Source organism: Falco peregrinus, chromosome 2 (genome assembly GCF_023634155.1).
Source record: "Falco peregrinus isolate bFalPer1 chromosome 2, bFalPer1.pri, whole genome shotgun sequence".
Taxonomy (NCBI): domain Eukaryota; kingdom Metazoa; phylum Chordata; class Aves; order Falconiformes; family Falconidae; genus Falco; species Falco peregrinus.
The window spans coordinates 20769796-20783905 of NC_073722.1; the positions used below are offsets into that span (position 1 = coordinate 20769796).

Sequence of the window (14110 nt, forward strand, 5' to 3'; positions counted from 1 at the left end):
AAAACCATTCAAGTAAAAATAGGCTTAGGCTGCAACATTTCCAACTCTTCAAGGATGCATTCTTGGATTTTGTGTACTTCATGGGAGTCTATTCTTCATCAGATTGGTAAAATAACCAGATTTTAGAAGAACTAGTATTACAGAATGAAGTCATGACTGAAAGGGAGGGCAGAGAAAGGAAAAGCAGGATAACAAGGAATTTATTAAAAAAATCATTTTAATATAGCTCAAAATGCAGTTTGAATTGGATACAAGACCTGGGAGACTTCTGTCATCTCCAGGGCTCCCAGCCCTGTCTGCTCTGGCTGTTGTCGATTGAGCTGGAAGAAACTGAGGTTTGACATAATGGTTTTTTATACTACTACTATTTATTATTGTTATTATTATTATTATTATTATTATTATTTCACTACATGTATTCAATAGTGGTGTGTAATACTACTACTGAATGTTCATAGTATAGTGTAAAATAGGTGCAGAAATATTTTTCTGTTTTGTGTTTAAAGGATTATGACTGCCTTTTTCTTAAGGCCTTCTGAAATATTCCTTATTAGTTAATTAATTTTTAAAGATCAAAATATGTTCTAATTATAGTGTCATGAAACAACAAATCAAACCCTAGTACAAATTTATGGAGCCCTCCTTAAGGATATTACATTTATGTGCAGGGAATAATAAGAAGTGAAAGGAAGATTTGGGATGATTAATTTGGTATGATGTGATTCTTGACTTGTTTTATATACGTATATCTCTTGAAGGTATAATTCTACACTTTCAAATTATTTGGTTTGGGAGGTACTGAGCTGAACAATACTTATCAGCTTCAGTAAGAAAACACAAAAGCTAGGAACCAAAATTTCTCCAAGGTGTAACTGTCTTTGCTTTCACTTACCTATGATTTTGGGGATTGTGAGTAAGAGCACCGTCTAGTGATAATCAATAATGTCATTATCATGAAAAGATCATGTTCAGTCTGGACATAAATGCACACTACTAATTCACTTAGCAAAGGGAACTGGGAGCTTGAAAGGAAACAGTGTTCTAGTTGTGATTTCCAGTTCCATTTAATGACTTTGGTTTTGGTGCATGCTGAAGTGTTAGTCTTCCCGTTGATACTCCTAGACATGCACAACACGTCTAAAGACTAACTTTGGCCGACAATATCAATATCATGAGATAACACTTTAAAACTAACATTTTGTTTCATAATTCAATGATGTAACTTTATTATGTATTATTGTAACAAAACCCTCCAAGTTTGTGAATGACTCATTTTATATTGATCAGCATAAAGTACTTATTCCACTGATGGTGAATTTAGGTGAAACCATTCTGATTTGCTAGGTATCATGTTTTTTTGAAAGCAAACAACTCTGAAACTTTGCTATTTGGCTTTTTTCAGTGAAGGATGTCAAACAGCTGTTCCTCTGTAAGGTTCTTAGGCATTAAATAATATTATATGTTAGAATTTGCTTAAAACATCCATGCTTAATGATAGTTTTTTCCTACATTGAAAAATTTTATAAGTCAGTTTTACACTATCCATTCTGCAAGTATTATTTCAGAGTGCGGGAAGATCATTGTGAAGATATGATAATATATAAAACTATTTATCCCTTTCAGATTATTTCCATATGCATCCTCTGTAATTAAATCAGTGGCTTATAGCAGCTAGTCTTTGAAGTGATCTCTGCAAAATAGGAAAACGTAGTTTCTGGAACAAAATGCTGATCAGTGTACTCCAGCCCCATCTGTTAAGCTCTAGTAGTTAAGAGATTTCTGTCGTGAAAGACTTCATGCAAAGTAGAAAGTTTCTTGTATTTCTTTCAGTCCAAAGGAAGTTCCCTGGAAGTGATGGGCATTATTCTAACCAAGTGACAAGGTTTGAAGTCTGAGGCATTGTTTGCCCACAATTTTCAGTGAATTTATTGAAAGTGATGCTTAAGTAAGTAACTGTACTTGAGTATTTAAATAGAAGTACTACCAAGAGAATGGTAAGAGAAAGCAGATCAAGAATTTCTGGCAGAGAAGACAAGGATTTAGAGAGATAAATAGGGAGGTGAACTCTTCAGGAGCACCAGTGGTACCAGGCAGGGGAAATTTGGTCTTACTAGTTTTTGTACCCGTCATTCCGTTTGTGTTTGATTCTGTTACTTCATAGTGCCACAATGGACATATGATTGTCTTGCATTGTCTTCATTTTAGAAACTTCCTTAAAATTCAATATTGTAGCAATTTATGCCATACGTGGCATGTTTATGCTACAGAGAACGTATCAAATGAAACCAGCAGTATAGAAAACAATAGCTTACCTACTTTCTTCATAGTTCTGACCATCACCGGTTCATCTGCTAATGAATTGTAATATAAAACATGCTTACAAAACCCAAAGCATCCAGCTTCCTAAATGGGACCACATTTCTAAAACATACTGACAAAAAGGCAAGTTTATAAAATAATAATTTTACAGCTATACAATCCAGGATGACATAACTCTTTTGAAGCAAAAGGTTACCCATGCATTTGATGCCCCAGCCCAAAGGTATGAAGGAGATATCAAACAAAGAAGGAAACTTAAAGGGTTCAGAACACATTTCTGTGGAGGCAGAACGACAACTTCTAGAGAGTGTTTCCCTGCTAAACAAGAAGATTCTGTGCCATGGCCAGGACTGCAGCACATGATAGAGAGCTCAGGGTATAATCTCATTGGCTCTGGCAAGCTTAGAGCTAGGTTTTCACTGTAATTTGCCTTCCATGTAAGCAACAAATAAAGCAGCCACTTCTTCACTGTTCTGAGCACCCCACTGAGAGCAAGGTGCTGAGGTGTTGAAGATTTTTGGCTTTCATGTCCAACACCATGTTGTATTGGCAGGTAATCAAAAAAACAGCACTTTGATTTTGGTGCATGCTGAAGTGTTAGTCTAAATGCGCATTTATGCATTAATGTCTCATCCTAACATCCACACTGACTATGGACTACAGATTCTAATTAAATGGGACAGATGGGAAAAATTACAGAAAAGGAAAAAGAAATCCACTGTGTAACTTGTGTACATTAGGTCTGAAATTTAAAACCGTCAAGCTGATATCCAGGGGTTTTTTTTACAGCCAGTTTCGTTCTAGCCAACAAACAGTGCTTGTAAGTACTGGTTGCAATCTAAATGTTATCATTTTTGTCCACAGTTAATTCCATGCACAGAACTGTTCCTCTTAAAGTTGAAGCTATTTCTGCAAATCAGTCTCATTTTATAGAGTGCTAAGCATTTAATCTATAAAATATGGTTCCTTAAAGTAATTTCTGCTCTAAATATTTCTGCTGTAAATATGAAGAACATTGAGTTCTGTGTTTGGAAGAAAGGCCTTCCATGATATGCATAAATTGCTAGCTGTATCCTCTCAAACAATCTGACACAATCCAAAAGGGTTTTGTAAACAACATTTCCTGTTGTGATATTTTAATGCGAACTTGGCTAAAAAATCTTGCTAGTGCATTCATAATAAGAATGCAATAGCAGAAAATACAGAACAATGAAATATAATAATATCTTGCAGTGTATTTTTTAATGTTTCCAGCAAAGAAACTAAAAAATGAAGCAACACTTAAACAAAGCACTTAATCTAATTTAGTAGGAATACACTGTTTGGGGGGTTTTTTTGGCTTGTTTATTTTAAATCAGTGTGAATTATGTTGTTCATTCTATTCCATTGAAAACTCACTTAGCATGAGAGTTGGAAGAAAGAGTATCTATTGGAAACAAGCACAAATGAATACTACCATGTATCCAAACCATGCTTGCATTTACCTAAATACTGTGGAAAGCATGCCAAAACTAGCGTGGTATGTAGCTCTGTATATATCCAAAACAGGGTATACGATCATGTGCTAGATCAGCCTGCTGTTTTTAAACAACTAGATGGGACTTCAGTACTAAACATTTCCAGTGGCACAATTGCTGGAATGCAAAAGTCTGAAACTAGAAAATGCAGACCCCTAACCTTCAGAAGTATGTGTAAACCTTTGCTGGTAAAGGTGTATGAATTTTTATTTCCCTCATTATTTTTCTAACTAGCAATGGCAGATTTTCAGGAACAGTTATTTTGTAGTGGTCTATTTTAGTTAGGTTTTGGGAACTTTAATTTGTTCTTTTGTTTTGCAAAATAAACTTAACCTCTATAAAGCCTAGCTTCTTCCCAGTTTGTTAGTAGAAGTTTTGTCATTTACTTCAGTAGAAGCTGAATTTTGTTATCTAAACATGTGCAAAAATGTATTGGTTATTACACTGGCTCAAGGTTTGTCACTGAGTCAAAATCCTCTCCAGAAAAGATAGATAAAACCACATTTTTCCACATAACTCCTTATGTGAAAGAATATGTAAATATGCCTCGCAGGGTTTTCTGTATATCAGCAAATACTGGCTGTGTTAGATGGTCTGAAGAGTGAATTTGAGAATAAGAGTTTGTCCAGGCTGCAAAAACAAAATGTGTTTGGCAATGTATTAGCTAGAAATTCAAACAAACGGTTCTAAATACAGTCCAAGTATGGCAATGTGTCTTTAAAATCATGTAGGTTAACTCTAGACTCCCTTTTGTTACTGCCAGAATTAAACTAGCATGTTTGAAACGTGGCCTGCTCTGTCTGCTGCTAATGTGTGAAGTTGTAGTCAAATTGTGTTTAAAATGTCAATTGATAATAAGGAAATATCAGCAGGGTCATGTTAGCTCAATACTGAGCACTTACACAGCATGTGGAGCATCTTCATTTCAAACACAGTAGTATATAGTAAGATCCTGCTTGACTATGGAATATAAGTATATTTTCAGAAACAGCACCAAAGCACCAACACCAACTCCAAGATTACTTTTAATGTCATGGAATCATAGAATGGTTTGTGTTGGAAGAGATCTCAAAGATACTCTAGTTCCAACTCCCTACCATGGGCAGGGACACCTCCCACCAGCCCAGGCTGCTCCCAGCCCCGTCCAGCCTGGCCCTGAGCACTGCCAGGGATGGGGCACCCACAGCTGCTCTGGGCAGCCTGCGCCAGCGCCTCGCCACCCTCACAGTAAATCTCACATGTCATCTGGAGATGATCTGGAACACAGAGCTGTATCTTCCCTTCGTCTTGCTGGGAGGATGGTGCTCCTAGGCCATCAGTGCAGGGGCAAGCAGGGGAGCAAAATCCCTCATCTGTGTGACTCAGCACTGAAATGAACTAGGAGCGCAGGTATAACACAGCTATATTTATCATGTCTCAACTAGAATGTAGTGACCAGAAGCTCAGCTTTTACTAACCTACTTTTTCTGCCTGGAAGTACAAGCATTTGGCAATGTTGACAATCTAAGAGAATGACAGGAACTTGAAAAAGTCTCCTTAAACCCAGTGGCTTTGATGTACTTTGTGGATGGGCCAACTGTGTGCTAACATACCTCATATGTGTGACAGTGACATTCTTTGCCTTACCCAGGATCAAAAGCGTAACTGTACTACTAGGTCTTATCCTTCTTTATTTTTTTCTACTAGACTAAGGTCAACTTCATGAAAGCCACTTGGGATTGTCCTGCAAGTGTAAAGTATTTCAGAAAAATGCAGGGAGAAAGTCAAACTACTGCAACAGAGCCCACTTCTGTATACATCCAGCATTAAGTAATTGTATTCAGACATCAACTTTTCACAATGTTGGTTCAGGTTGTTCCCAAGTCTTTGAGTTTCATTTTCAGTTTCAGGTTCCAATTAATCCAAAATAGTGAAACTGAGACTTGAATTGAAATCTGAGCATTTTGGTAGACAAGAGCACAAGTCTAAAACGACTGGGCAGCCAGTTGTCACATGTCATTACCGAGCCAAAGGTGAAACTACTACTTGTGCAGCAGCAGAAGTCCATTTCAGAAACTGGCAAAATAGTCACAAACTGTATAAGTTTTGCATGAGGCCTAGTTGCAGCTGTTGGATTTAAGCCCTGAACCATCAAAGCATTTCATAGGATTAATTAGGACTATAGTTAACATTTACCAGACAATGTGAAATTGCATGATATTTGGCACAGAAGAAAATGTCCATATTAGAGCAAAAATTTTCAGGGTGCAAAATCACGTTGGTAAGAGTTTCATAATAACAATTATGTTCTTTCAAATAACTTGACATTTTAGACATTGTAATTGCAGTTATGCACTGGCAAACTGGCAGTGTAGAAATTAGAGGAAGGGAAACATTACTATTATATTTTTCTAAAAATTTAGTTGAAAAAAATTGCTAAAAAAGTACATAAAATCTGTCATCACTTTAAAAAAATATCATGGTGTTTCTCCATATGCAACTACATACTGTTCTGCCACTGATGAATCAGGGAGAGGTCAGGATGAATGCTCTTATAGATCTAAAATAGGACAACATGATCCCCTTTGAAGGTATCTTTCTTGCTGAGGTGTATGTACGTAGAAATATCTCTGTATGTACTATATATAGACTAGAGTACTTCCAGAGCTGTGGTGATCTGAATTCAGTAACGTGAGGCACCTTGTTTCAATAACATTAGTTTCCCAAATGTCTCAAGCATGAAAACCTACAACACAATTGATCATATGGATTTTTAAGCATCTGTTCATTTTTACTTTCAGGATACTGATAGGAAAAAGAGGACTGAATTTCCTTTGAAGTGCTTAGAGGTCTGAGTCATGGAACTTACTGCCCTTGCGTACTAGAACTACTTGGTTAAGTTCCCAAACTTAAATTAGCAAGACTTTGAGAGATACAATGAGTTCATCAAATTGATGTTCGGTGTTCATAACACAGATGCTAAGAATAATGTACCGCTATTGCAACCAGATAATTTAATGGGGTTTCATCATGGTTGAATTATTAATCTAAATCATCTGTAGGACAACTCCATTAAATTACCTATTGTAAAAGAGATGCTTCTTAAAGGATATAGCTTCATTATATATAACTGAGCTGGTATTGTTAAGTATTATTAGAAAAATTCACAGGACTTTCTTTAAAATGCTAGTCTGGAAAACCATTATTTTGTACACACAGTTTTTATATATTATAAATTAAAAACCTCAAAGACATTTACGAGAAAAAATATATATTTATAAAAAAAACAGATCTCACAGTGGAAACATAAAGGACATCGCATGTCACTTTGCTCTTACATATCTTTAATTCTTAGCCTTCTAGGGTCAGTGTTGTGCTGAGATTTCCCAGCTGTCTCCTGCTTTGGGAAAGCTGTCCTACAGTGCACTACTGACATGGTCTAGTGTCTTGGTGCATATACAACACAACTGATACCACCACTGTTTTCCTTAGCTTTATACTCCCGATTATAGAATATTTTTTTTTTTAAAAAATAACATTCATTTATTGGATATCCTTCTTAGCACAATACATCTTTCGATGCAGTATTTAAAATAGATTTTTTCAAGTCTTTACGTTATATGTGGACAGTATATAGAATATGCAATCTTTTTTAACTGAAAATGATTTTTTATGAAGTATTTACAACATTAGTGGACATAACAAACTAAGTTGATGTACAGAGCCAGGGTTGGGAGGAGAAGGGGTGTTAAAAATTTTGTATGCCTCTACAGAGAATGAGTCAAAAGTTTTCAAAATGTGCATTTTGAATAAGAGTTAAAAATGGGCAACCAAAATTGTACTTTCTGAGACTTTAAAAAAAATGCATTTGTTGCAATCTCTTATCTGATAAATTACTGAAATTTCTTGAATCTAATGGTTGTAAAATTATTTGCTGATGAAAATTTCCTATTTTACGTGCTGGTGAGAAAAAATATCAAGATATTTCTTAGTGACATTTCTTTAGCTTTCAAAAACAATACGTTTCCTTTATCAAAAGGGTAGATAAGTGTGAATTTGGGTTTTTTGCATCCTGTCACATTTTCATGGATTATCTCATTTCCCTCCATTTTACATCCCTTTCCCCTTTAGATCTGTGTCACAACCACTGCTCTGCTCATGACCTGAGTGCGCTTCCCTCTGCAGCAGTCTGGGGCTATACCATGCCCAGGTTATGTTGGCAACCAGGTGAGCCAACCTCTCTGCAGCTTTCCCAGCTCCTGCGAGCTGAGACACCAGAACCAGAAATACTCACTTCTGACAAAATCTCAGTTGGTGTAAACTGGCAATGACCCACTGATTCCATGGGACTACATTAGTATGTACCACTGGAGAAGCTGCACCTTGAACTGGGGAAAAATCCCAAACAAAACAAAATAATTTTTTATTCTGTTTAGGATACACAACCTTTTGATTTTGGAGACGGTAGGAAAATTACTATGCACTCTTTACATAACTCTTTATGGTTTTGTGAATTATTAGATTAAGTTTTCACAGATAACAATAAAAACTGAAAACTCCATCTCCCCAAACACAGTGTAGCTGCAGCCGCCCCCACCTTTCTGTGCCTCAACCCAACAGCAGTGCCTGACCTGGAGACCCACATCTGTGCACCTCTGAGTGAGCCTAGGCTCCCCGGGGAGGTCGGCGAAGCCTGCAGACAGAGGAAGTCCCAAAGAAAGCTGTGGCCTGTTAACTCCAACTTTCAGGTTTCCAGCCAGATACTTGTGTCAATTTTCTAATCTCACTGATCCTGACCAATTATTATGCGTGGAGAAATGAGTGATCTGGAACTCATAAAGCACCCAGTCCACCACGCTTGTAACACTTACATATGCTGATATGCATGTACTTCTACAAAGGGTGTTCTGAGGTATTATATTACATGGCCTTTCGATTAGGTTCATTTGCAAGAAAACAAACTCATGCTTCTTTGATTTTTTTTCTAAATATGCCTATTACTATTTTTCTCATTTTAGATATATTTTACTGGTGGATTTTCCCCTTAGAAGTAAGGCACAACTATTACTATGTATCTAGTTCTCAAGTCCCAAATTTTAGTGGTAAAACAGAGCCAAGACTGAAGTGTCACAGTCAAGGATGTGAATATGGGAAAAAAAAATTATAGCCCATTTTTATCAGGGAAGCTAAAGCTTAATCAGATTATTGTGTTCAATCTACTGTGCTTTTTACTTTTGGGTTTATGTAATAAAGAACTCTTGCCTTTTACCGTTACTTACAATTTTTTAAGTTCTATTTACAAATTCTCACTAGATGGCAGGATTCCACTGTCATCTATTATCAGTGGTTTATACTTGCAAAGCAACAGTTGCCCATTGGTAGGAAAAAGACTTAAACATGTTCAAGTTTTGCAAAATATAAAAACAAACAAAAAACTTAACAGTAATGAGAAAAAATATACATATACTCAATAAATCATAGCTCTATTACTGAATATGGTTAATATTATGGACTGAAAATCATTGAAAATAAAGAAGACTTTCTATTCCTGACAGAGGAACTAAAAGGACCTTCTTTTATAAAATGAGGCAAACTTACTGTTTCTGCTGTTTGTGAAAAAGTTAACTGATGCAGTAAATAAAATTTAACTAATTAATAAATATATTGACACCTTAAGAAAGTTAGAGCTTAAATAGCTAAACTACTGATCTAAAATACAATATCAATGAACAAAAATACTTAACACTCAATGTACTGGACTAGATTACCAAGACACTAAAAGGTGATAAAATACATTTTAATATCTGTCCCTCAATTTAACAGGGCAGAATGCATTGTACAGTGATCAGTCCTAGTATGATTTCAGCCAGTGGTATTTTGCTGACCTCTGAGCTCTAGACCAAATTTGTCCCTCTTGTCTAGGAGACCAGAATGCAGCTCCATACAGTTACATAAGCCTTAATAACCATGACAAATCTTCATTGTTGCAGCAGTAGAGAAGCTATTGCAATGGAGTGAGCACTGATTTTTAGCAAAACTATTTTTTAACTATTATTTTTGCAACTGGGCGTTACCAGTTCTTATTTTTAATTTATTCTGAATTTCTGCTGTTCGTTTTGCTCTCATTTTATACATTAAGGTAATTTATGAACTGTTCATTAATTTTCAGTTTTGCTTATGAAATATAAAGGGGAATGTTTGGCGTCTATTAAAGCTGCTTCTAGGACTGGATAACTTTCCAAAACCAGCGATAACTCAGTGTAATGCTTTCCAGGATTCCCAAAATAGTAAGAACATTTTCTCATGATAAAGCTGTATTTATTCTATGACTAGACTTGAAAAAGTATCATAAATAGATGACTGAAACAGTATTTCCTAATATGAGATTCAGTTTTGCGATATGCTGACAGGATTCAGAAACCTATAGCAAAACTAACAGGAGCTGAAAGGCATAGATCATTGCACAATTTCAGACCTTTAACATTTAAGAAAATGTTAGCAATACTTGCAAGCTACCAAAAAGTAATCATTCCTTTTTATTGAAACTAACATAATCAGCACCTGCAAAACATCTTAGCAAAATCAAACAAGCATCACAATAAGACCTACACCAACCATTTCACTGGAAGCAGTATATATTTAAACAAACTATTCTCTTCACTCGTGTTCACAAAACACTGATAACATCTTTCTCTCATGATCCTACCTTGGCGATTTGCAAAGGCTGCTTTTGCTCCTTGCCACCTTGCAATCTAAAGCCCCAAGGCGCCCCTCCACTCATAGCAATGCAGAGATAATCCCCTGTGCCCATTTTCCTGGTGCAGTTAGGCAGCATTCATTTACAGAAGAACATGAAAAGTTTGTCTTGCAGATGTTCAGCAAGCTGGAGATTTGTCTGCCAGGCAGAGCTGGAGACCCAGAGCACCACACTGTTGCTGCTGCTGTGTACTGCACTAGCAAATGTAGTCATTCAGAAGAACGTAAGAGCTCCCTCGGACCAAGGGCACAGCCCACTCTTTCGTCAGATTTCTATGCTCAGCCCACCTTCAAAGTAAAGTAAGTAACGTTGAGGAAACGCACACAAAGAGACTCGGCCACGAGTCAGGAAAGGCTGTATTTAAACATGACTCTCGTGACAGCTAAATCAAAACCACAACAAAAAGAAGTGTACACTTGCCGGTGACAATTTAGGACTTAAGTTTACTTTAGTAAATGGTACCAGACATTTTAAACTCTAATTTACCCACTTTCTGCATTCATATGCCAAACAAAGAAGGAAGCAGAATCGAGTGATAAATCACGTACATCCTCTGCATAACTGATATGTTTAGATTGAACTAGTTTTATGATTTTCATATCTACCCTGCATACGCTTTCTGCAGCACTGCAGGTATTAAAAAAAAAAAAAAAAGAGAAAAGTTTTATAATGTCCCTGTCTAGGAATCGCTGCTTTTGCTGGTTATCTCTAACCTTAGTGTAGTTTAACATGCACTGCTATTTAGCAGTGACTTGAATTATTATTGGACCCTAATAATACCTGTCCTTAATGCAGCCTGTTGCCTTTCCTACCAGAGAGGGGAAGAGGATTAGTGGAAAGTATCAGATCTCTCTACTGATGCTATCAATGGATGATTTGCATTGTGTTATTAAAGGGCAACCTCACCATAAGCATGAAAAAGAAAAGATTCAGTGGGAAATTAATTTGCACGTGCCTTACATGACCTGGGTTTAGTTCTGTTCCCCATTGCTGACTTCGGGTAATGCAGACTGTAAACAGCTGAGCTCCTCCGGGTCTAGTTGGAGTGACTTAAGAGGTGACTGTTCTTCAGAAAGGATGAATATTCCCCTAGCTGAGTGTTAACAACTGACAGTGAAGCGCTCCTGCTTGCCTCAGCCCGAAGCCAGCTTGCTTGGCTTAAATCATGCTGCATTTTGAACTAAGCTGGTTTGAAAGGAAAGTGTTCATCAGGTGGGCAGAAACATCTTTAATGGCTAGGCTAGTTTCTGAAGCAAATACCTCTTGCTTTGAGACCCAGGTTGTTGGGGCTTGATGTCAGATTCTCATAGCCTAAATTCCACTGAGGTCCCTATACAAAGTGGTTTTGGTTGGCTGGTTCTAGGTCTTCAGTGATGTCAGGGCAACAGGAAACAGCATTTAAGTTACACGACTTTGCATCCGAGTAGCTGGTAACCACTGAGCCTTTACACCTAAGCCTGTGTATCTGTCAATTAAGTGTCCCTGGAGTGATGCTTCCTTACACTACAGCCATGTTCTTTAAAGACCATTAGGCAAAATATCATAGTAGAGACAGGATCTTCTGATTTTCAGTTAAGCTGAAATATTATGGATGGAAAAACTAGGCAGGCTTTTAGGCACTTAAGCCCTTCATCAGGCTGTGGAAGACACTAAGGTAACCCAGAGACTGGGTGGAAACAAGCTCCCTAATCAAACAGAGGAAAATGTCACTCTTTAGATATCAGGATTTAATGGGAGGAAGAGTGTTTTCTTTATTGACTAGAAGTCAAAGGCTCTGGAGAAGCAAAACAAGCACAGCTTGCCATATAATTAAATACTTAAGGAAAACACTATCAGAGAAGGCATACTCAGAAAGGGAATGTCTTTAAAGGAACTTTGCTAGACAACCTCTGAGTGAAGACACCTCATTTAAAATAACTCAGTTCAAGGTGGCTAACTGCTTATTATCTTGTGTAATGTTTATTTGTTGCTATTAGCAGACAGTTTTCTAGTCTTTCCCTAGGCAGAATCTTATTTTAGACACAGTTCTCTCCCTTTTGCCTAAAGATGCATGTTTTTATAGATTCTTTTATGGCAACAGAATTCTTAAGTATATAGCTGCAAAAAATGCCCTATGAAACTCTGTTAAACACAAAAAATAAATAGTTTTTTTAGGAATATGAATCACATAATTGTCAGCCCTTCAAATGTTATCCATTTATGATTAAATTTATATATTTAGTTACTGTTAGGGTGTTTTGAGCTTGTATTAGACTCTCTTTTATCATTTCAGTAAAAAGGAATAATAAAACCTGATGTCTGTTTCTGAACTTGTTCATATACTTACTGCAGAAAAATTAAGGAGAAACACCCCTCCATTTGCATGGTCATATATTTGATGGGAATTTGTACTAGATGTAGATGGTTCTATCTCTTTGACCATATAACAGAACAGTGTAAAATGATAAGACTGAACAATCTTAATTAGTCATTGCTCAGCTGAAAAAATAACCAGTCAGAACACCAGGATATGTTTGATTTTGTTTTATGCCATACATGAAATGTCTCCGTACAGCTGCTAAAGTATCAGCAGCTGGTGTTCCTTAGAGTTAATCCCCCACCATTTATTGTCGTTAAGGCAAAAAAGCAGACAAGCACTTTAAATTTGATTTAAATTTGGCAAAATCATGCCAATGGTTTTGGCTAAAATCACCATGTAAAAAATAAGATAAATTTATCATAAAAGCAAAATTAACAGTTGTCTACAACATTGTAAGCTAGTTTTTTTGATCCTTAAAGTTTAATACCTTAGTGTTGTTTAATGTTCTACTGACTACTCATTGTAATACATGTTGCTGTAGTAGTTAAATCAGCTTGTGGAAGTAATACCAACAATAGGTAACATCATTGATGCTGTAAGATCTCTGCTATACAATTTTTTTTTTCCTGCTGAGTTTGTATAAATATTGTGTACTGCTAATTACTCCAGAACAATTTGTGGAAAGAATGTAATATTAAAAAAAAAAACCAAAAAACCAACAAAAAAACCCCAAGACTAACAACAAAACAAACCTCAAAATCTTCAGACTAAAAGTAACCCAGTATAATGACAAAGCTTTGGGGACGTTTAAACCTGATATATTTAAACTTGCTTGAACTGGCAAGAATTGTGGTCCTAAGAAGAGAACAAAGGTAGGAAAAATAACTTTTTTCTATTCAGTACATTGAGGGGGTTTTATAACAACAATTCCAAACAAATTGCTGCTTTTCTTTTTCTAAGAGAGAATTTGTTGCATGCTCCACAGTAAGAAAAATATTTGAAGTCTGTAACTAAACTATTCCTGTGATGGGGAGACCCAAAGCTTCCTGTATGTTAATCCAACAAATAATACTCTATAGGCATTAACAACTCCCATTTGCCTTATATGACTTTCTCAAATGCTTATGCTGCAGCCTATCTTGCTTTTTAATACTAGTCTTACCTGGTTGTACATCTCAGCATCCTTTGGGATTTCTAAATGCTGGTCAGAAAGTGGACATCAAGATAAAAGTGGAGTCA

The 14110-nt window shown here is 36.4% G+C and overlaps 1 protein-coding gene and 1 long non-coding RNA gene across 2 annotated transcripts in view; one reads left to right on the forward strand and one right to left on the reverse strand.

Moving 5' to 3' along the window:
• SYNPO2 (synaptopodin 2) overlaps positions 1 to 10766 on the reverse strand; it is a 95914-nt gene extending 85148 nt beyond the window's left edge. The window contains exon 1 of the mRNA XM_005243128.3: positions 10522 to 10766. Within this exon, the coding sequence (XP_005243185.2) occupies positions 10522 to 10650 (129 nt within the window). The 5' untranslated portion in view covers positions 10651 to 10766. The remainder of the gene's footprint in view (positions 1 to 10521) is intronic.
• Positions 1 to 14110, forward strand: part of LOC129783850 (uncharacterized) — a 65389-nt gene that overhangs the window by 46198 nt on the left and 5081 nt on the right. The gene's annotated exons all lie outside the window — the stretch shown is intronic.